Source organism: Ptychodera flava, chromosome 7 (genome assembly GCF_041260155.1).
Source record: "Ptychodera flava strain L36383 chromosome 7, AS_Pfla_20210202, whole genome shotgun sequence".
Classification (NCBI taxonomy): domain Eukaryota; kingdom Metazoa; phylum Hemichordata; class Enteropneusta; family Ptychoderidae; genus Ptychodera; species Ptychodera flava.
In genome coordinates this window covers 31,321,650-31,347,293 of record NC_091934.1, presented here as the reverse complement: position 1 = coordinate 31,347,293, position 25,644 = coordinate 31,321,650, and the positions used below count along the sequence as shown (strand labels likewise).

The following is a 25,644-nucleotide window of genomic DNA, read 5'->3' as shown; positions in this document are numbered from 1 at the left end:
TGGATGCTTTGCGCATTGTCAAAATCTTTTGAGCAACGCTTGCATTTCCAACATTGAGTGTTTTGAGCTCAATATGGTAAACGTAGAATTTACGTATCCATCTTATATATACGCAAAGTTATACGTCGTTATATTTATCGTATGTTGAAAAGCATCAGCGTTATAAATAAACGAAAACTAATGATAATATTAAAAATAAGGCATGAGAGTTGCTTCATTGAATGTAATGAAAACGTCGTTTGTCAATATTATGTCCTGTTTATTTACCAATCTGTAACCCTTTCATGCCGCCGTTTCACTCCCCAGGAGAGAAATGTCGCAGATGTTAATTTTTCTGTCAACACCTCTGTTGGTTGTTTGATTAATGCTACAAACTTTGGTATGGTATTTGAAGTCAATTGATCGAAATTGTATGTCCAACGCACGTTTCTGACTCTAATTAAGTGCCATTCGGGAATTTCAAAATGATTGCTGCCTTTTAATCAGCCGAACTCAAAGAAACATTAAAATGCATTATTACCCTTGCCATTTCTTACATAGTAATTTAGAAGTTATACGTCGAGATAATTGACTCAAGATTTTGTCTCTTTTAGCCTTCAGCACATCTTTATGCAGACACTGAAACGAACCTCGAGAGGGCGCAGACATTGCAGTAATGTTGATATTTTGTAGGCTTCGTACAGTAATTAATATATCAACATCCTAAATGCTTCACTACATGTAGGTCAAAGCGTTTTTGGACTCTATTTTTGCGCAATCTCTGAATATTGTGGCTGTATAACTACAAACTTAATGACATGTAATGTCCTCCTTTCCCATTATTTCAACAGAATGTTTTACATAACCACGAGTGTACGTGCATGTTACAGCCAGAAGGCCACGTGTGGTTTTGCTGCGGCATCATCACTGAATCATTTCACTTAAGTTCAAGGACTTCTGGAATAATTTGAAAAATATTTACCAGCTCTTTCAGTATATCTACTACCCCGTACAGTTCATAATTCTAGCTTTATGAAAGACGAGTACGCAATTTGACCAAAAAAAACCCAACCCCCCCGCCCCCAAAACCAAAAAAAACAAACTGTAGCGATTCCCCTACTTTTATTGAGAAACTAAACCGAACCTACATGTAGTTCCAATATCTACAGTATTTGCATAACATTTCTCATGAAAATCTCCTGCAACGGTACCAGGCCTGCCCATAATGCATTTGCTCTCTCTCTCTCTCTCTCTCTCTCTCTCTCTCTCTCTCTCTCTCTCTCTCTCTCTCTCTCTCTCTCTCTCTCTCCATCATTATTTCTTCATTGTGTAATGACATTTATAAGGAGTGTCGTAATTTACTCAAATACTGAGCTCAAATCATTCTCATCACTAAATCCTGATAGTAAAATAAACGAGAATACATTCAACAAAACGAAGACAGAATAATCATATTACCAAAAGAGAGTCACCTCCGACATGCCGGAAAATGCCGAGAGAGTTTGACCGGTTAAGAAGGGCTTGACTACGCAGTTTCTGCGTAGTGAAGCTTCATTACGTATTCATGGTGACCCCTGGCCAGCTGTCAATAACTTTGGGGGCTTTTGTCTTTTGGCCTGCTTTGCATATGCGTCGTTGGACACGACCTGCCAATCACCCAGGTAGTCAATTAAACTATTAGTTGACTGTTTACCGACCCAATTAACACTATCCAGCAGTATCAGTCATATTTTAATCGCGTGGCCCGGGTGGGCACAACGTAGGAACGCGTGTATTTCTATGTGTACGTTTCACCACCGTCCCGGAGGGACGGTGGTTTCACTTCTATTTTTTACATCCATGTTTGTACCATGGAGGTAGGAATGTTTGTACCATCGTGCGTTTGAAGTAAGCTTACTTGTTTCACCTACAGCATTACCTTCAAGGTGACAGGCTTACTATTAATGTTCAGTATCATTGCACCGAGTTCTGCCCACGGTGAAAACCACCTGTTTTGCCACGGTCCCTCTGTGGAGGGACCGTGGTTTTGCCTACTAATTACTGCCCGTCGCTGCCCGTCCTGAATGTAGCCTATCTATAGCTACAGTAATCAGTCAATATATAATACCCCGCGCCTTATAATTTTTATATAAACCACAGTCTGTCTATCCACGAGGGACTGTGTATAAACTTATAAAATCATAGTCCGTGCCGTAAAATTGTTGACTTTCGATGCGATATAGAGGTTGATCGTTGAATCGCACCGGCGCATCCATATTTACTTGCCCCATAAGCTTACTACTCTGTAAAGGGTGGGTAGATGGAATTCCTGGGCCAAAAATGAACACCGGGGCGAAACTTTTTGTGAACCCATGTGAAAACATAAATCATTTATCAGTTTTGATATATACTCCTAAATTGTAAGTTTGATCATGGAGGTACCTCCATGGTTTGATCAAAATCGAGACCACATTCAAGGGCTATGCAGACTGTCCATGTACGCACACACAGTGACAAGAAGGCGGCAAACACCTACTTACCAAGCACATCGAATCGGCGAAAAGAAGCATAAAAAAGCTATAGGCTCATCGCCAAAACAAACGCGCCAAGCGCTAACAAAAACCCATACCGAGCGGCCCTTTCAGGGCCACCAAACACTCCAAAAAGAGAACTACCAAAAAACCCATAAAATGACATAGAACACACAAACACTTAAAAGAAATAACAAAAATCGTACACATAAAAATAACGTGACAGAAAAAATGGCCGTGGAAATAAATCAGCTATTTCCAAAGAAAAGCCGACAACAACATGAAATTCAACAAGAACCTATCATCGCTCAAACTATGAAACTCCGAAAAATAGTACTAGGCAAAGGCCTTAAAATTAATTCGGACGCCAACAAAACCAAACAGAATAAAACCACCTCAGGATTTCAACAAATAAAGTCGTAAAATGTGACTACGCTACATCGTGAGACACAAACAATCGCAACAACACAAATTCAAAGAAAAGTCAAATTGGGCTCCACAAACAACAAACACCAAAAACTTGAAAGCTATCTGAAGCTGCTAAACTCGCACTTCTAGAGATACCCTTTCAAACAAGGAAACAAAACATGTCGCGTGCTAAAAGAATCGCGATAAACCAGCTTGCAAACAATAGACAAATTTCGGGGAAAAAAAAACCCTCGACAAGGGTCGGGTTTTCGTCATTGTCAACACAAACGATTACGTACTCGAATGCGAAAGGCAATTACGCAACACTCAGTATTATACACAACAAGCCAGAACAAATAGTAAACAAAGTAAACGAACTATGAATCAAAATGTACGAGAACAAGCACATCAACCAGGATACTTGTGAGTATCTTGATCCAATAAACATAAAATCCGTACCCCCAGTGGTACTTATTGCCTAAAAATTCACAAACCTCCGCAAAAATCTAAAAGACACATCAGTCAAAACAAAATTTACCGAAGTAAAGAAACATAGAACAAACAAACCGAACCACCAAACGGACTCACAACGTGACCAAAAATTAATATACTTGCCTCGCTAATCGAAAAGCAAGACCACTAAAATGCATTAAAATAAATTTTCACAAACACAAACTAAGGAAATAATCTACACCGCGACTGATGAGAAACCACACCCGGGTTTCGAAACGCAAGCGTCAAAGGGCGACTCTATCAACTTTTGTAACAACATAGGTCCGGCTGCGTCTCGCCATAAGCTTTCCCCACACAAACAAAACATTACCGTACACACTAATCCAAACTTCTCTACAAATATCCAAAGCGAAACAAACATTTTTATTAACACACACAATCGGATAAGAATATAGGAACACATTTTCGAAACGAATCAAACACAAACTCGACACAAAAACATTTAGGATAGTTAGATGGGGAGCCTCTTTCACATTTTTTACATCTCGCTATACTGTCTATGATTCTAAAAATAAAGTCATCTGCCACTTTTTCTGTATACGCGGTTTGGCAAAACTCATCTCTTCAATCGAAAGTCGGGCGATTTCATGGTTCTTTGGGGTACGTCGAGCTTAAGGAATGTGGTTATATTCGCGATGTTTTATTCGAAATTATTTATTTCTTCTAGGGCAAATGCACGTAATTCATGCTGTTGGAAATACTGGCCGCTCATAAACAAGACAATAAACTCGATATCTGTGCATCTTTACTTTTATTGTCAAAGTACCATCGACACCCAAAAAAACCAAATGGTTCAGTCCACGCGTGGGTTCAGTCCAGGTATTTGCAACGCCAGTCACCTAGGCGACGGTAATCCGCACCACTTATCACCATCGGGAAGGTACTCCTCCCCATATACCACTGGCGATCCCACCCTCAAGGCACTGCGTCATTCGACCAAGCATTGTTATTGTAATTTCCTGCATAAAATTACCAGCAAGGTCAACCGGTCAAACTCTCTCGGCATTTTCTCTCATGGATAATTTATCAGAGCGCCCCCTATCCGTAAACGTCGAAGGAGCTGACAAGTCCATACGACTGATGTCTGATGATGGAAGACACTCACAAAGATATATATCTTGAAATAACTATTACTGATATGATTCATCAAAGGCCCGATAGCTGTATCTTTTTCGCATTATTTTTGTGATTTTACTTCTAGACTAAAACAAGTTCATGGGAATGTACTCATTGAGGGGTGTTTATACATGTAGAATAAACTGTCCACTGGGACTACATGTGCAATTTTGAGAAAGATAAATAATAAATGTTTCCCCAAACATAAAATGGCGCCCTCATGCAAATAAAGCAAAAAACACTGTATGCCGTGCATATAATGCGTTGGAATCTTCACAGAAACAACAGAGTAGTCCAATATAATACATAGTGCTGAATGTTTTCTACTGGGACACCATGTGCTATGTTTTCTTTGCAATACTACCAATTTTTTAAAATGGCGGGAAATCAAACTAACGATTAAAATTTAAATTTACTTGTCAAATTTTTTAGTGGTAAAAGACTATATCCTTTAAATCTGTAGAATTTAAAGAAAACCAGAGAAAAAAGAAAGCCTCTTTAAGGTCGACAAATTTCAAGAGTTACAGCTACAGGGGCTTTGATCCTTTGCTCTGTACTTGCCCTTGACCCTTCGGCTAGCGCTCTCGGTTAATGCTGGTTTATATTATTATGTATGCGTTTTTCACATTTCGAAGTAAAGGAACTGTATCAGAGTGAAGGCTGCAGTTTTATTATGTATTGAGATTCCAGGTATCTCCACCAGTTTTTATTACTCTCTGATTTCCCAAAATCTGTGCCACTCTATCATGAGGGATAGCAGTGGCCGGTTACTAACATTGCACATGCGCCAATAGCTCAAATTCCAGCGCCGAATCGATACTGAGAGAACCAGTGTTGTCCAATAGCAGCCAAAGAATCTCAACTGTCGTCTGTTTTCGTTCAGGTCAAAATCTAGGTCGCTGATGGGTCTGCGCTTGACTTTGTAAAAAGGTGCGTAAATAATATACATATAATATTTTATCTTATCATCTACATTGGCTTGACCGTGTTTCATATCTTCGCTAAGAATTACAGGAGTATGTATTAGTACATGTAGTCTATGCAGTGATGGTCTACGCACCAGAGTTGGTGGCAGTCTCAGTGAAATACTCACTGCCGCTTATCATTATTTGCATGGGCGTTGCCCTCATCCATGTTCATTACAATACAGATTTTGACGATAATGCAGCGTGTCCACATATCTCAATTATCTCTCAATCTTTGACAATCAGGTTTATAAAGTGTGGGTATTACATGTCGCTCCTAAAGGCGGGCAAGATACAAACTCCCCTACAAGATGGCGAATGTGTACAGTGACAGTGCCGAGCGGCCTGGCCGCTATTCATGTCATGTGCCTAGCAAACGAATGGCATAGCAATAAAGATGACATCCCATCGATTTATGTATTCTTAGGCATTTAAGAGATCACTATATCATTGCACATCGATTGACTGCGAAGTCGTCGTCCTTAATAGCGAAGTATCCTTCAAATCGCTATAATTCGAGCTCAAGGACAGCTTTCTAGTGCCATTGTGTGTCAGTGGCCGGTCAGTCACGATGCAGCCCGAACGTTTCGCTCTGTACTTGCCCTTGACCCTTCGGCTCTCGGTTGTGGAAAAATCACGCAGCACTTGCCACTGTAGCTATACTCCTGTGTTTTAGGCACAGGAGGCACGAGGGAGCCTTTCATCCCTGAGCGGCCTTTCTACTTTCTGAAAGCACAACTTTCGAATATCCAAGTTACGATGAGAGGGAATGTCACCTCGACCACCTTTTCTTGCATTCATTAAAATCATGCAAACAGGAAACAACTTTATGATTACATCCTTGAAACACATGAATGCAGCTTTTAGGTTGGATAGAAAATTACTAGAATCAACAGTTCCAATCCACCTGATGAATGTAAAGCGAACGTTCAAACGGAGCAACATGAAGAAGAAATATAAAACCTTGAATTATCATGTTGAGGTCAGATAAATGAGACTCCATGCCTTGTTTAAAATATAATACTGGTATGATGAATTATAAGTGACATACTTCAAATACCTGTTATAACCGCTTGGCCACACTGAAACTGAAAAATGCAAGATAGTTGTCAAAGCTTGTTCACATGAGCCCTGTTACAACCGATAACGTAGTAACTAACCGATAACGTATCAAACCCGATAACGTAGTAAAAATTAACCGATAACGTAGTAAATCAACCGATAACGTAGTAACAAACCGATAACGTAGTAAATTTTTCTAACCGATAACGTAGTAAAAATTTACCGATAACGTAGTAATTTTTCCTAACCGATAACGTATCAACAAATTTACCGATAACGTATCAAATCAACGTATCAATGTATTGGATTAAGTGATTCATGAGAATAGATTCATAGGGATAGATCTATCCTCGATCCATCGATCAATCCATTGATCAATCGATAGATCGACCGATTGATCGATCGATGCACTGATCTATCAATAGATCGATCTTTCTATCGATTGAATGATTGAATAAATTGATCGATTGCTCGATTAATAGAACTATATATATATATATTATATATATATATATATATATATATATATATATATATATATATATATATATATATATATATATATACGGCTAGTTTTCAATCGGGTTCGAACCAACAACATACGGCATCAGTCGCCTAGTGGAGAGGCCACAGAGAGAACCGCTCGGCTAAATCTCCACTCCCAAAAAAGAGTGGTTCAATAGCCGGCTAAGTTGTTACATTTTTCTGACTGAGACCGCTCAACACGCTGTAGAGTTTGAAGCACTCACGCACGCATGCTCACAATCATACATCGCACATAAAAACTTTATCGAAGCGAAGAAACGAATTTCATCGCTATATATATATATATATATATATATATATATATATATATATATATATATATATATATATATATATATACATGTATATATATGCTCGTATATATATATATATATATATATATATATATATATATATATATATATATATATAAATCGATCGATCGACGGATAGATAAATAGAGAGATCGTGTATCAAATCAACCCATAATGTAGCCAAGTGAATAGTAACGTATCAAATCAACCGATCAAATGAACCAATTATGTATCAAATCAATCACTGACCTAGTAAAGTCAAAAGAAAAAGATTCCAATCAACTGACAATTCATCAAGTCAACAAATAAATTATCAATCGACCGATAAAGTTTTCATAAATGGAAACTAACTGAACAACACATACGTGAGTGTCTTTATCGGTACACTTTCTAAGTTAGGAGGACTTGGAAAAAAATTTTCAACATGACCGATTTAAAAATTTCGTTACTTACAACTTCAGTTTATCAAATGACAATATGTCTATACAATGTAACTCTCATTCTGGGACTGAATTACAGGCTAATCTGGACTCATTGTTCAATTGAATTCCTCATAATCAAACTTCATTAATTTTGCAAGTTACTCCTGTAAGCAAGCCAAGTCAACAGATTTTGTAGACAACATATTGCTTTTTCTTTCCTTTTAACCTTTATGTCATGATTCACGTCAAGTCACATCTTATTTGAAGTAGGATTACGAAGAAATCGCAAAATTAATGTGTAGTCGTACATAGTATAGTGCTGATATAATAAAAAAAAACGCTTAGGCCAACAAAAATAAAAAGTTTGTTTCTCATCCTCGCGCGCGTCACAATTCAAACCCGCCACGTCAACATTTTTTTCCTGCTCATAAGGAAATAAAGTTTTAAAACCCCGAAAAAATACGCGACGATAGTGCATAACACAGTGCTGTATAAAACAGAACTGTAAACAAAATAACTAACACTAACATTCCATTCAGAACTGTACACATATGTCACTGTTATATTAAGCTGTCAAAACTCTGCATTGCTGCACTAAAAGTCAACTGTTGCTATACAAAAATACTAAGCAACACTGCTGTGCATTTATCTCTGCGTGCATTTCTATGTCGTTTTCATGTTTTCTTGCGCGTTCTTGTTGGTTGAAGAATTAAAAAAAAATTGAGAAGAAAAAAAAACCTGCGTCACTGCATCATTTTTGCAATATGTCTAGGATGAGAAACAAACCTTTTATTTTTCTTGGCCTTTATTATTACCAGAGTTCACTCATACATTTATATTAGGTTCCGTCATATTAATCACTGATATGCTTACCTTTTTCAAATACACCCGATGGAGATTTTCAATAACATGAAAAATCGTCAATTTTACGAATAAATTATTAATATTCTTTGGTTACTCACTAATACGCAGTTACTTCTATCGGTCGACGTAACCAATATGTGTGCGAAATTTGCGATGTTGCCTGTCGGTGATTGCGGTATTGGTCTGCTAGAGCCAAAAACGGTCCCAAGGGTAAAAGGTCTTCCGTTTTGTAAATGGTCCGATTACTTTGTTAAAAGATGTTTTGTGATAATCACATTTATATGCGAAGCAAATTATTCCCACGACTTGCCCGTATAACTTTTGTTGCAGCATGAACGACTAACTTGATCTAAATGTTGGTACAACTCGAATGGGTTTGGAAAGTTGTTTCTAATCTTGCTATTACAACCACACTTTCTGTAATAGTTTTCTATCTCGGTAGGGTTGCCTGTGTAAACCAACAGCCGCTCATTCTCTTGTCTTTGTTTCATCAGTACTTATACTGTCTCTTTGAATTTTACCCAACTAGAACTAAACTGTATAGCTACTATACTTAAACAAGAAACAACTTCAAAAACCTATTCCAGAAGTTTAACAATATTTAGATCAATTTAGTCGTTCGTAATACCATGAAAACAGCCGAAACACGATTGATTTGCTACAGAAATTTGTAACAATTTACGCTAAACGAAAAAAATAAATAGAAGAAAAGGAAATTGAGTGCGAGACAATGTGATAACAAATCGATCTATAGATCTATCTATCTATTGACCGATTTATCGAATAGATCCATCGATTTATCGATTAATTGATCTATCTGTCTATCGAATTAATAGATCCTTCATTCTATCGATCGATCTGCCTATCAATTTATCTATCTATCGATCGATCGATTGACCGACCGACCATCTATCAAACATCGATAGATAGATCGATCGATCTATCCATTGAGTGCTCGATTTATCTATTGATACATTGATCGATCCATTTATCTATCTATCTATCTATCTATCTATCTATCTATCTATCTATCTATCTATCTATCTATTTAATATCTATCTATCTATCTATAAATCGATCAATCTATCGCTTCCCATAAATCGCTTAATCAGATATTATCAGTTAATTGATATGTTATGATGCGGTATTGGTTGACTTTTTTACGTTATCAGTTGATTTAATTCGTTATTGGTTCATTGATACGTTATTGGTAAATTTGTTGATACGTTATCGGTTAGGAAAAATTACTACGTTATCGGTAAATTTTTACTACGTTATCGGTTAGAAAAATTTACTACGTTATCGGTTTGTTACTACGTTATCGGTTGATTTACTACGTTATCGGTTAATTTTTACTACGTTATCGGGTTTGATACGTTATCGGTTAGTTACTACGTTATCGGTTGTACACATGAGCCCTCGCAGCAGGAGACAATTTGCCCTCCTGGCGTCGGGCAAATTGTCGCCTGCTGTCTGGCACATAAACCAATGTATTCAGGCAATAATACACAGCGAGAAAACTATGAATAATTGTTTTTCAATACAAAACTTGCTTAATCTGTGCTTTCGTAAATTTCAATTAAGATATTATTGATACGGACCATGACATCTGGGCGGCTTATATACCCTTCCTGTGCATCTCGGTGCCTTTTTAAGTTGTTGACTGGTGTAAAAAACATGTGGGCTTCCACATACCTCTCGTAGTCATTATGATGCTTTTCGAGGAATTGCTCTGAGCCAGCAACTTGTTTACGGAATACACTCACTTGTCCTGTTCTATGGGGTGTTTTTTTTCCATCATTTTCGCTGCTGAGAATTATGCATCTCCTGAAGACTGCAGTATTCAGCGCTGTTTAGTCAAGACAGTGAGCTCATTATAGCTCATTTCAAATAACGGTACTTTTTATAATTTGATGAATGAAAGGTTTAGGATACAATCTAACTGTCGGTCAACGACTTGGAAACAGTTAATGACAAATCTGTTGGCACGGTTGTGCATTTTTGTTTCTTTTTACACACAAATAACTTGTGCTCAAAAATAAAAGTGCGAAAGTGAAGTTTATTAATTAAATGGAGATCAAACCCCCTCCCACCCGTAAACGAAAGAATTTCGCCTTTTGAACTTATGCGACAATCTGAGACGGTCCCTTAACAGTACTAGTCTGCTCATAGTCCTGTTGATGTTTGTTCCGTAATGCGGGGAAAGTTCACTAATAATAGTTTCCTTCATCTTGAACGGAAGACGACAGATCAGTCGTAATAGTCATTCACAATTTTTTTCCGGTGTGCAATAAATGTGAACGCAAAGAAGGGTCAAAGGTCACGAGCAGGTCATAAGCGTTTAGCTTGGTATCGCAATACACAAAGTCAACAACATACAACACTTGTGCAGTCAACAACATACAACACTTTTGCAGCGTAGTCCGGTCACATTAACGGTAAGTGAATCTACCCTCTCAAAGCTGGTCAGAGAGATTGCCCGTCCGCGGTCGAGCCATAGACCTTTCTCGGGTCTGGCTGTCTGAATTATCTCGTACCCGTAATACTAGGCTGTAAATCGAACGTTTCTGTGTTCAAAAGCGAAATATCGACCCCCAGACAAGCTGCATGCTTCTCACCACGTTCACGTTCTCAGAGAGATACAGTCAAGTTGGCAGACGACCTTCTCAAATTTTATGTACTGTCCTCTCCGCTCTGCCACCAGCTATCAATGGGGAATCGCTATCATTTGATACGCAATCCACGACATATCTATTTACACTAGTTAGGTGTACAGTATGGAGCAAATTTAAGCCACAGTGACAGACTATCATTGACATAATCAGATATAACCCACGTAGGCCTACCCGAAATATCCAGCATATAGCAGAGCGCTAGCCTTCCCATGAGGCAATCGCTCCCGCATCTATAGTGTAAAGTCATAAACAAATACAATATCAGCACCTTTATTTCTAATATTGTGTCTGTTCTGTTTTATATAGATTTGGTACAAATATTGTTTAACTTCACTTTATAGCTAACGTGGTCACACACGTGCACTATTGCCGTAACGATGTCTGTCTGTCTGTCAGTCTATCTGTCAGTCTCTCCCCTCTGTCTGTCTGTCTGTCTGTCTGTCTGTCTTTGTGTGTCTTTGTGTGTGGGTCTGTCTGTCTGTATGTCTGTCTGTCTGTTGGAGTGATATCTCGAGAATGACTTGTGGCATCAGAATCAAATTTGGTACATAGATTCTGGAATCGGCAGGCTCGAATGGGCGTGTCTTGCATAATTAATACTAATTTCCACTGTCCCGGTATTAGACATTCTCAGAATGACACCATGAGATATTTGAATATTCTTACAGATATTAATAAAGGAACCATATGGCAGATTTGAAGGTTAATTGTAAGTTTTATGACAATGGCACAGTGCTTATTTGCATACATAATGAGCTTTAATTCCTAACAAGGTATATATCTGAATTGACCCGATTAAAAATGACGGAGCTTTGCTGTGATTTTTGAAGGCAAACTTGACACCAAATGTATATTAAATATCGCGGTGTCAAAATCAATTTTACTAATTAAACCCTATGGAATATTAGTGTTCATGCCCAGAAACATCAATCTCATCATTTCAAATCGGCACACCAACATCTAGCATGGCAGAAAAAAGTATTTGGTCTATATTTAGTGAATCGCAGCTTTCCACGCTTGGGAACGGATCATTAGAGCTTTGGAGGTGGGGATGGTCACAATCAGATTTTGAATATTTTCTTACAATTGTAATTTTTTATTTTTTTCCAAGCGAGTTGTGCTAATGTGCTAAGTTTTTTTTTCGAAGTAAACTTTCAGATTTATAATTGTTTTGCTTTCTTTTTTATTTTGCAAACTAGTCTGAAGATTTTTTCCTAACCTTTTGCTTTGAATTATTTTTTCTGTGTATGACCACCCCAAGATATAATGGTCAATCCCTTATGTCAATGGGTCAGTGATCTCATTTCGAAAGTTCATAAGTGCACAGAAAGTTTAGTTCTATGGGTGTTTTTATTTTATTTCAGGGAGTCTCAGTCAAAACAACATGGGACGCGTAAGTGCTTCCTTCGTAACCCTCATGGTGATCATAAACGGTGCTCTTTGTCAGGTTCGTATTGCATATTAAACTACATATAATTTCAAAAAAAATATAAAAATAAAACGTATATACGGAGCTTATAGTTAAAACCCTAGTGTTATACTAGCCCGTTGCTGTTGTAGTTTATTGCTGTTGTATCATAGTAGTATATTGAAACTCTGGCCTAAAAAGTCAACAAATGAAATTTCCTCTACTTAAGCGCTCGTTACAATTTAATTAGGCGATGAATTCATTGATATGATAAAGTTCGTGCGTGCGACATGTGTGATAGCGAGTCTGTGAGTGCGAGTGATTCATGAACCCTACAGCGTGTGGAGGGTCGCAGTCAGCAACATTGTAACAACTTAGTTCGGTTACTGAACTACTCTTTTAAGGGCCCGTGGATACTTAAAACACGCGCATTGTAAGGCCACCCCCCCAAAAAAACAAAAAAACAACAACAACAACAAACACGAAACCAAAAAACATCTGGTCCGTGACATTCAACAAAAAAGGCGTGACGTGCAGGTTCTTAAATTACGCGCTCGGTGAAACATTTTCTTGGCCAAAACGTAATTTCTGAGTTAGGGCGGGGTTGTATTTCGATTACCGTGCGCAAAAATCGCACTACATATATTATATTCGCAACATCTCGCCACCCGTTTTAAGTCGCAAACTCGCCGGGCGTGCTCTATTATTTGGCGTGTACCAGGCCACAGCGGCACCAGCGCTACACCAGCGTTCTTTTGACATCTGCACATGTAAAATAACGTTACAATCATTTTGGATAAACTGTTTCAATTCATTTCATTCTATGAGTTGCGTCATTGTCGAGTTGGCGCTGAACAAAGACTGATTTCAAGGGGTATGCCGGGCCGGGGAGGAGGGGATGTGTGAGGTGGTGGTGGCGTATGCGTGGTTGTGGAAGAGATATATAAAAATATGAAAAAAGCAAATTTACCCTTTTTATTTTCCAAATATGATAAACGTTACTATGATTTGTTCGTTTACATTTTTGTCACATACATGTTATTCAAAACTGGTTATGATAAGCATGAAAAACATTCATTGGTCCTGTTATTTTGCCGACAAAAACTAAAATGGGATGCTCCACCCGTCGGGAGATCCTGTATTCGTCAGATTAGATACAAAGATTCGATGTGTCAGCGTATTATTACAATTTGTTACAATTTCAAAGCGAAATAACTGCTGATTGCAGTCATACTGATACAGAATGAGGCTTGGTTGGATTTTCACGCTTCAAAACTTTAGTTAGGGAGGGGGTGAGGCAAAACGTAGTTAGTTGCCTTTAAAGAGCGCATGTTTACTTATCCACGTCCCCTAAGGTGGGGGATTTGGCTGAGCGGTTTTGACTGTGATGTGTTCACTAGGTGACTGGGTGCCGTAAATCCGATCTAAAATCTCCCGGGTTACAACAGAGTGCATATCGCGAATATAGCACAGTAATTCCACGTCTCGACCAATCAGTCTTTGTGCCATCAATGTACTTGTGCGATATAACATACTTTGGTGCATATACCCTAAATCATAATTTAAGTACATAAGCATGCACATGTTTATGTATTTACGTTATGGGCATTATTTTACAAGTGGTATAGCCACAAACTGATGACGTCAAATCGTCGTATACAATACACAGTGCCATAATTACAAGGCGCCTGTGTTTTGTGTACGGCGCTTTGAGTCATCAGTTTGTGGCTATACCGCTTGTAAAATGGTACCCACATCTGCATTTTACGTTTGCACTAGCATAAACCCTTTTAGTGATCACGCCAGAATTAAATGACTGCGAACAAACAGAGGAAACAAAACTTTTCGAGCGTGGCATATGACGGAAGTCAAACGTTAAATATTTGATGACCGGGTGTCTATAGAAAATATTGGCAATTTGCAGCGATCATATAGGCACCGTAGGAAAAACGCTTTAATCAGTAGAGCATGGTATTTGAAACCGCAATATTTAATATACCCTCAGTGCCAATTTCGCCTTCGATTATGTATTTGTGAAAGTAACCTAAAATTCATTTTATGCTGTCTGCCAACACTGTGCTATGCATGACGCGCTGTTTGCCGTAGGTAACGGTACATTAGAGCTGCGTATGAGTAAATATACGGACAGAAAAAAGTCACAATCGAAGTGATCAATATCAATCGGAAATGCGATTGACACTGAGATACAATTGGTGTACTTGTCAAGCAAAGATCGTTCCAAGGGATATTTCATCCACCCCATAGCGATTTAGAGTATGTTCATTCATTTATTGCCAATTAAAGAATGTGTGTGTTGTACAGATTAAGACAGATAAGAGTCTAAAATGGCAACAGAAGTCAAAAATAGCTTTTTGCTAATCGGGTTTTGACTAAAAAATAAAATTCAGGCTAGTATGAACTTTGTACAAAACGACTGCCAGTTCATTGAAAGAGAGAGGTATATTTTGGAACTGTAAAGATATGTTAACAATTAGGCTTAAGGAGGAGAAATTTTAGTTATGGCTGTGGAAGCAAACGTTTTGCTTTGATATACTTGATATCGATTGGTAAACTCTTCCAAAGTTCAGTACCTGCGTGTATATTTATTATATTGTTCTTTGTGTGATATATAAGTATTCAGGAGGTTGTTGCTCGCTGACATAACTATAGAACATTCCCCCTTTTTTTTAGAATGAGACATGTCAAGAATGGACGGAATGGATGGATGATGAGAATGGTGGAACTCTTGACCAACGTTCTATCGGAGAGTTTGAACTCATCAATCAGTTGAGAGGTCCCTATGGATTCTGCGATGAGCCATCTGATATTGAATGTGCTTTGGACGACGATGCCCATACTCCGTACAACGAAACTGGTCAAGTTAGTCTGGCATGTAACTTGGAGCGAGGATTCCTGTGTTTCCACAGCCAGCAAAGTGGTGACTGCTTCAATTATGCGATTCGCCTAAGCTGTCCACAGCCATGTCCAACTGCAAGGCCTACTACTTTGGCTGCTACGCCCGATGGTGCAAAACTTGGTGAAGCCGACATCGGAGTGACAATTCCAGTGTCTGGATCTCCATTGGTATCACAGGGTCATTCAGCGACTACAAGGATCAATAGTACAACCTTTTCCGGATCACAGTCGACATCAAAAAGTAATCCAATTGCTAAATAATCATTTGTTTGAAAATCCTCTGACTTGAATAAAGGTTAAGGTTCCAAGACAAGAAATTTACCTTTTTAAGTTAACAATTTTTTAGTGATTCATAAGGTCAGAACCCCTATAACTTGTATATGTTAGGAAAGCCTAGATGTAGGAAAACATTTTGGGTACCATAGTGTCACCATTGTCTAAATAACCATCACGCGACAGGAAATTTTCATAACCTTTAAATATCGGTTTTTCCTTATGTTTTGTTTCAATGCTTTGAGATATAAGGCTGAAATTTGTGTGAGTGCAAGCTGTCTCAGAATTTTTTTTTAATCTTCTAAAACAATTTTTATGCCAGAAAAACTTCCAGAGCCGTGAATTTAATCCTAGTTGATTTCTTTCATTCCAGCTTTTGGCCATACGAATTTTGACGTGGGCACTATACGGTCCAGGCCCTGAGAACCGTATAGTGCCCACGTCTATGAATATTCAGCGTGAACGAGGGCGATAAAACTACAAAGAATGCTTCGGATAAGGCTGGCAGGAACTCAAACAAATTATCTCGACTTTATCCCTAATTCTACACTTGGCTCTTCTAAGTATTTCTCTGCAGTCCCACCTGGTCAGTCCACAACGACTGGATTGTCGGTAGTTGAGAACGGCGACACGAAACGATGTGAGTTGAAACGGATACTAGCAAACTATTAAAGTGCATGTTATGTTGTAAAGTACCAAAAGTCACCAATTTTGGTGGAAAATGAAAAGAGATGCGTTGCGACACACGATAATTTCGAGTATTTCAAGCCCTCAAACCACGGCCATACATGAACGCGCTCGCTTATGTCCGTACGCTCTAAGCTGACATTGTATGGTATGCATTACACGTCAGCGACGAGTGCTACGCTTGCGATCGTGTCGATCGATACGACGGTATGACATGTATCATTGGTCCAGTTCAAGAGACTTGAATGACTACAAAACTGCTGTTTTCTCCGTTGTTATGGAAAGGGTCCGGCATTCAAAGGTGCAGAACATTTCGGCTAATGGGACATAAAAATGAAACAAAAACAAACCAACTTCGCCTGTTTGTAAGCACTGGCGTCCCCGGGCCCGTACCTCGATTCCAGCTTTGTACTTAGCCGGCGGTTAGCTGTTTTATCTTTTCTCTAATGTAAGCCTAGTATATATACTTGGTCCAATTCTGATATATTGTAGTCTAATTTTAATATGCTGACTAACTCACTATATTAAATCACAGACAAACAGAAAAATGCTCACATGCAGGCTGACCCGTGTAACGCCTCGAACACGTGGAAGCTGTACGTAACTCACGGCTAACATTGCACGCCAACTTCAAGAATCATGGCACAATTTTTTTCCGGTCTCTTCCAATCAACCCGAGACGATTTTACCAACAGTATTACACTATTACAAACCAGTCTTGTTATGAGGGACTGTGTATACACTAAAGTTTTCTATTTCATAAACCAGAATTCAGATCTCTCCATTCAAGTGACCACAATCCGTTTCTCTTAAAACTCAACCAACAAGACTCAAATTATGATGATCGTTCTTTCTCATATGTCGCCGTAGCAGCAGCCATAGCTCTCGTACGTTGCGACGGAAAAACATTTTTCCGTTGCACGATTCGGAGTTTCCCCTTGCAATCCATATTCTTCTGAGAAAAACGAGAGCTACGACAGCATAGATGAATGCCGCTGCTTCCTTGTGGAATAGACTTTCTAGTCATAATCGTTCAGCATCAAAGACCTGCTTGTTTGAGAAAGCATCGTCATGCGACACTGTGTAAAGCACCAGTGAAAATTTTATTTTTGCTTTGTCGAGAATGATTGTGCTCAGTTTACATCTGAACATGGATGTAAATCTAATTTTTTACATCCATGGTCTGAAATTGTACTGAAAATAGCGCTTAGGACCCGATAAACAAATTGTTACACTTTGTGGGGGTGTTCGTGATAAGTGGAACGGCGTTTCTGTCCTATCACTGGCCATGCTTGGTTTAGGCGTCAAATTTAAAATTCATTGTTATCAGTCAGTACATATTGACACACACACCCACCATGGAGGTAGTCTCTACTACCTCCATGCACCCACTAACTCATTAGGCTGTCAAAAGCTCTTGCAGAAATTTGTATGGCAAAAAGCTGTCATGTTAAAATTGTGCTCCAAAACAACTAAGCACGATATAAAAAATCTGAGACACACTTTGGAAGAGCATTGTGACAGCTTGAATTCCAGAAATTTAGAGGTAGATAGTTTGAAGAATTTAGACAAAACATCTATTAGGGAAACCCGATGTTTGAACGTTTATGCAAATTACCTGTAACATGATAGTTATGTAAACGATGGTAACACTGTTATTACCAAAATGTTCCCTTGTATCTAGGCTTTCAGAAATGTACAATTTACGGTGGTTCTGAGCTTATTAACCACCATGGAATTGTTAGATAAAAAGGTCGATTTCGTGTCTTGTAACCTGAACGATGATTCTTTCTTGGAAGATACATTGGTACGTGACTCAAAATTAAAAGACTTACAGTCTTTTTCAAACTTTTCTTGATGGAAATTTCAACGATTCTCCTACCAACTCAAGAGTGAAAATTAGGGGTCACGTTTGACACTACAGAAACAAATGACTAAACATTTACCGATATTTCAAAATCTGTGTTAGCTCTACGGGGAAAAATTTAATTTTCGATTTTCACAAGACTTAGACGTTGATAAGGTCCTTTACTCCAAGAGTTGCAAAAATAAGTCGCCACAAGTGGTGGACCAGAAAATCACTGTAAGGGGCGACGTCAAAAGTTCAATGTAGGATAAAAAACTTAATTCCCTTAGTTTCTCCCAAACCCCCCCACCCCCCCTAGAAACTTAATTGACTTATATTGAACCTGTTGCCAGGCTCTTTCTATGTAAAGCAAAGCTAAGGATCATCAATTTAGGGGTGAAATAAAGTAATGCATCGTTAAAGCCCCACTAGCTGTAACTCTTGAAATTTGTTGACCTCAAATTATCTACCTATTCTCTCCTTTCTGAAATCTACCCTCTGAAGAGATATGAACTTTTACTGCATTAGGAAACCATTCCTTTCAGAAACATTTCACATGTAAATTAAAATTTTAACGGTCATTTTGATTTCCTGGCATTTTCAAAAATTGGTAATATTAAAAAGGATCAGAACATACAGTGTCACAGTTGAAAACATTCACCCCTATGCATTACAATTTGGACTACTCTGTGCAGTTTATATGAAGATTTCAGTGCAGATATGCATAGTATCAAGGTTTTAGCTTTTCTGCATGGGGCTAGAGCTGTGATTTAATGTTTGGGCGAACATTTAATCGCAGTGTAATCTTTATCTTGTTCAAATTGCATATATAGCCCCGGCAGGTAGTTATAAGTGTGTACACAGACCTAAATGACTACATTGTCACCAACTTATTTTAGTTTGAAAGTAAAATCATAAAAATAATGCTAAAAGATAAAGCTAGTGGGGCTTAAGATTGGGAACACACTTTGTGTTTCATCAAATATAAATACAACATACTAACAATGAATGAACAAGAACAACAACAATAAAGTCCAGGTTTCTCCTTCCAGAGGTATAAAAACTATCTCAACTCTCCTGGTGGTTGTAACAACTCAGTTCACACTACTCCATTCAGGCGGACTACACGTGCACCAGAAATGTAGCAAAATACAATTATGAATTCCGAGTGCAACCATATAGACAGTAGAGAAACTACCGTCTATGGTGCAACAGAGGCCAACAGCCTGCATTGTTTACACTAACTAGGCCAGGTGCAGCTCTGCACCATGTTAAAACAACTCCCTCCGCTGGCTTCAACACGAAAGTGTGCATTTCTGCTCTATTTTTTCAAAATATTCATTTTCCTGGCAATTTTTACCTTAAATCGATTTGTAGGATAGAAACTTTTTTAGGTCAAAACCCCCCCACCCCCAAACTAAAACAATTAAGTTTTTTATCCTTCATTGAACTTTTGACGTCGCCCCTAAATATGTTTGGATCCAATTATCTGTCCCAGAGGCATATTCTACTTTGAACAACAAAACAGAAAACTGGAAATATACGGCCATCTCAGTGAGCGAAATAATTTTGCATAATATCACCATAAGTCACCTTCCAGATTCTCAAAGTAGGCCAAGAAACCGACTCAAGAAGATTGTTGTGCTTCGTAATGACGTTTCCACGTCACAAAGTACTTATTATTCATCATACCATCCTGCAATTTTCAAACCTAAAGACTTACCATGAGCGAAAACAGCTTTGGAATTTAAAATATTTGTGAAAGGTGCGAACTTTTACTTTCTCTTTTCATTTATTCAGATGAAGTTGTTATTTCCGTAGCCATGGTAGCAGTCCTGATCACCCTAGCGATGAACTGGAACTATGCTTAACTTCGGGAACCTTCAAGTTTGCTTGAGAAGGCACGAAAAACAAGTTGGATGCGAACTTTGTATCTCGTAATGAATTTTTTTATTTTATGGTTGGTTTATTCGGCATTTCAAGGCCATTGGCCCGTATTACATTAACAGTATTAATAAAAGTAAACAAAAAGACACAATACATTAAATATTCAATTCATTTACACGATTTCGGATATTGAAAGCATGAAACATGGAAGCAGCTAAACGTTGTATGTTTCTATATTTTCATGGGTAAGCAATTCAATAAACTTAGCTTTTGATGTGATGGAGGATTATAATGATGATCAATATATTTTTTTTCTGAAATGTTCAATAAAGAGCAAACCAATAAAAAGTGAAACTCATCCTTAACCTCATTAGCTTCACAAAATCTACATAGTCTTTGACTTCTTTCTATGGTATGTTTTCTATCGGTTTCAATTTGTAAATTAGTACGTGATAAGCACCTAAAGCGTGCAAATATATGCATGTGAATAGGAATTTTAACATGAAATAAATACTTTTCTGGTTCTAAAGACATCTTAAAAGAACGATATGAAACAAGCTTATCTAATGAACAAATTCACTATGCCAATCTAGATACAAAACTCTCTTAAAATTAACAACAAACTTTTTCACAAAACCTTTTACGTCTTTCACTTCTTGATTTTCCCAGGATTCTTGTAAATCAGACAAAAATAAAAGTTCTTTCACGTCATGTACCCATGTTGTTTTTTTCATGACGCCAAATGTTTCAATATCAAGGAGGATACCATAACCTTTCCTAGGATATCTATGTTGTGGCATATTAATTAATTTTGCCCAATATTTAATAAAACGCCAGGCCGTATAAAGAAATATTGGATATCTGCCACATTCCTCCAATACGGCCACGTTGGGGCTTTACTTGAAACCCCTAAAAATAAACGACATGCGAGAAGCTGTATTCTTTCTAAAGAATTGTATTTTCTATAGCCCCAAATTTCAGCACCATAAACGGGCTAAGCATGCAACCCTGCCGCACTCCTAAAGGATATTCAAAATAATCTGTTAAAGTACAATCTGATGTAACGCGTGCTTTTACATCCTGGTAAAACGCATATAACATCCTGAACATTTTTCCACTAACACCTCCCTTAAGGAGAACATACCAAGAACACGATTGGAACTAAACTGGATAATTGGATTGGCGCAATTTCTCAAGAATTTTAGAAATTTGTCTAATATTACACCATATTTGCTTACCATCTTTAAAATTTTATTCAAAATTTACAAAGCTGCTGACATATTATGAGTAAGAATCAGTGCATGATAGTATCTAATGCAATATTGTTCAAAACATATGAACAATTTTCATATTTGAAAATATGAAAATGAAAATATGTGAGCTTGTGTGGAGTTTCTTCATTACTTAAACACTAGTAATAATCTCAGTTTGTCACTTTTCCTCGACCAAATAAAACTTTTCGATTGATTTACAGTTAAGTCAGTCAGGGTCATTTAAAATGTGCCCTGACTTAATTTAATGTTTATGAAGCCTTAAATTCACGAAAAAGTCAAGGATATTTCAAAAGTGCCCTGACTCAAAAATCGTCAATTAGAGAAATTTTAAACATTTTGTCTCGTTTCTTTAGTACATTTACACAAAAATAAACTGTTTTCATTAAAATGAATCCGATGAAAGAGGTGTGCAATAATCATTGTGTTTTCGTTGTTTTGTTCGATGAGAACAATATTTCAAATTTTACACCATTCTATCATTTTGTAAAATTTCAGCTGTAAAAATTCCGATTTCGTTACATTTTCCTAATAATTACTCTCATCCAATTTTCCCAAAATAGTTCCAATCGTGTTATAGTCTTTTTTTCTCTACTGTATCGAAGGCCTTGGAAACCAAACTTGAAAGTCTTTTATCGATATTGTCTGGTTTTACAGTCATATCGTGTTTTGAAAAGTTGGCCATGGAAGGACGTTTTTATGCAACTGCTTGCGTGTTATAGTTGATTGGCGTGCAGCAGTGTTTCTGCCCTGAGAGCTCACAAAGTACGTATGGTTGCTACGCAACTTGCAGCACGATGCCATCTCGTCGTACTTCTCGCATAATCTCGTTCAATTATCAACCACGAACAAAGTCTCTAAAAAATCTAACACCTGTGAAGCTCATTTTAATATGAAAAAGCCATAGTTCACCGAGACGACTATGGGACAAAAGGCATACCGCGTTGCTACACAGTACAATAAATTACCCACAATTCTCTTTGATTTGTATCCATGAAGGTTACTTTTCTAAAAACTTTTTAAGTTCTGCATGTAAGCACTAATGTTCTGCATCAGAATAATGGTAAAATAATATCCAGTAAAAGTACGTTTAGAAATTTCAGCAAAAGTTTCAAAATAACCATTAAACAACCATGGAAGTCATGTTCTGTAGGTACTACAAATGCCATACTTTTAGGCAGCAAGTTATGACGAACTGAAGGGGTCATTCTCTGAGAAATCTTAGAATGCAAATTTATTTTGTCATTTCCATTGGAAAAAATCAATATCCTTTTGTTTCAAAAAACAGGTGCAACTGGTCTCCCTACTTTCCATCACATTATTCTGTATGGCTGAAGACACAATCAGTGGAAAATTTTACAAAAATGCTATCTCCTCTCTCAATCTTGCATAATTTTCAAAATCATTTAAAATGAGAATTGAGAAAAATGGTGTTCTTAAAAGTACGTTTTCAGAATTTTTACAACTAGTCTATGAATTTGTCTACACATGGGAGAACTGGTAGACTTCTCTGGGGAATCTCTGAGGATACAAATCGCAATGAATTATGGGAAATTTACAGTACTGTGTGCTAGTCTGCCTTTCTATTTGTCTGTGGTTCTATTAACGTCTATTAACGCCTATTCTATTAACGCCTATTAAATCACTCCTGTGATGTGATTGTATCTTCAGTCTACATGTATGTACGTAACAGTGAAAATAAGTTTAATGTTAATAGAAAACTACTGCATAACCACAGAATCTGCGTTCTGTTTCTTTTATGAACATCTATAAACAAGATTTATTAGATCTGATGCTGTCATTCTGAGATTATCTGATTTCCGAAAAAAACATTTAGGCAAATTGACATTTAAATAATCCTTTAGAGTCCATAAAAAACTAATCAAAATTGCCATCGCCTAACAAAATCTATGTACCGAAGTTGATTGTGATCAATTAGCCGTTCTTGAGATATGCCCACAAACAAAAAGACAGACAGAGAGGCAGACAAACAGACAGAAAGACAGACAAACAATTACAGAGATAGACAGACATATCGGTGAGACAATAACATTATCATGCATTGTCAGGTATAGCGCCCTTATCATTCGTGGTGGACTCCTCCTTTGCTTTCGTCTATCACAATTCTGTTTCATGGTGAGTATGGTATTATCGTGCAAAGTGCACTCATCAAAACCAAATCATTTATAGCCTCTTCAGAGGCAACTCTGTATATTATCAAATGTCATTTTCAGATAAATCGTATCTACTATGCTTTTTGTAGACAGTGATGACACAGAGTAAGCGACCGGTGAACAGACAGACAGACAGATACCAGTAGGCACTTAGTTCACGTATGTGAATATTTGAGCTAAAGGAAAGTATAGATGGATTGGGTAAAAAAATAGAAACAAGGTTTATATTTCTGCATGTTTTTTTAATATTTGATTGGCTATTTTCGTTATTATAGATTGTACAGATAATTCGTTTTTTAATATTTCGATAATTAAGCTACAACTCATTCGAAACATACAGTACATGTATGTTTCGTTTTATTCTCAGTATTGCAGTTATATTTCTGAACACGTAATCTTAAGAGCAAGTACTAAAGAAACACACGACACACAAAAGCATTGGCAAATTATCATTGCCCGTGACGAAATTTACCAACGTGAATTTTGTCTTTTAAACACTTTGCTTCATCATTATTTATTATGTTACTTTATCCATTATCTTTCAAGCGTATCATTGCACGGTTTTTCCATAATTTTTTTCGGGATGACATCATAATAGTGAAATACGTGGCATGTTTTTTTTTTTCAAGTAACGGCGTCAAATCAATCAAAAGCCACAGCGGGGTACAAATGTATTTGGCATTTACATCATCGACTTGCTCATGCACAGTACATGTATATACCAGCGAACATCCGTCGAACATTTAAAAATAGCTTTTATTGTAATTAAAGAAAACTCTCAAATCTCGTTATTTTTATATTTATGTTTAACTGTGCAGTATCTATATTTAATGTAAGTAACAAAAAATGACCTTTTGTGCTTATGCTTTACACTTTGACTTTTGTATAGTTATCAACTGATGTGTTTTTACTTATACCAAACAGAAATACAATAAAACACTGATATTGTAATGAGTGAATCGTTCTTTGTATGTTCATGACCAGTATACTTAAACCTAAAGATGTTTTTCGTAAATCAGGGAAACATGGCAGGTCAACTTTTGGGCAAGACCGATGTACCTGCATATAGTAGTAGGTAGTTCAATTGCAGGGGAGGAAAAGCCTATGCAAGATAAGCGAAGGTTGTTACGCTCGCCTATTGTGCAAATTGCAAGAAGATCATTGGGTTATTGAACAGAGCGCTAGGTGAAATGTACAGTCTAACAGTGGCAGCCATTGTGACAGTTGGGTATTGGACAAACCTCAGTCAGCGCCTAACGCTGCCTTGTAACAGGTGCAAGAATAAACAAAGCATGATAAAATCGCTCGATATTCTTTGTATGGGATTCGGTATAGTTGAAACATTCCCCCGTGACTTTACAGCTCTAAAATAAACTGTAATGTGACAGAATTTGAGGTCAAAAGGTCACGAACACGTCATAAGCGTTTTGGCTTGGTATCGCAATACACATCATAGTCAACAACACATAACACTTTTGCAGCGTAGTCCGGTCACATTAACGGTAAGTGAATATACCCCCTCAAAGCTGGTAAGAGAGATTGCCTGTCATCGGGCGAGCCATAGATCCTTCTCGGATCTGGCTATTTGAATTTTCACGTGTCCGTATTACTAGGCTACAAATAGAACGTTTCTGTGTTTGAAAATGCAATATAAAACCCTACACAAGCTGCATGTTATACGTGCACTTTCTCATGGAGATACAGTAAAGTTGGTAGACGACCTTTCTCAAATTTTATGCACTGGTGTCCTGTCTGCCCCTAACTATCAATACCGTCCCTCCACCGTGGAGGGTGCTATCAATGAGTAATTACTGTCATTTGATATGCAA

General features: G+C 37.5%; 1 protein-coding gene across 2 annotated transcripts; it reads left to right on the top strand.

The window, feature by feature from the left end:
- The first annotated feature begins 5,339 nt into the window (after window positions 1-5,339).
- LOC139137259 (mucin-5AC-like) lies at window positions 5,340-20,576 on the top strand. 2 transcript variants are annotated; one of them, XM_070705257.1, is made up of 4 exons: window positions 5,340-5,456; window positions 12,718-12,800; window positions 15,453-15,918; window positions 20,284-20,576. In XM_070705257.1, the coding sequence occupies exons 2-4, from the start codon at window positions 12,738-12,740 to the stop codon at window positions 20,352-20,354; spliced, it is 600 nt and encodes a 199-aa protein (XP_070561358.1). In that variant the 5' UTR covers window positions 5,340-5,456; window positions 12,718-12,737; the 3' UTR covers window positions 20,355-20,576. The 2 variants fall into 2 exon arrangements, with proteins under 2 accessions (XP_070561358.1, XP_070561359.1); XM_070705258.1 differs by lacking the exon at window positions 5,340-5,456 and adding an exon at window positions 11,002-11,116.
- Window positions 20,577-25,644: the final 5,068 nt, after the last annotated feature.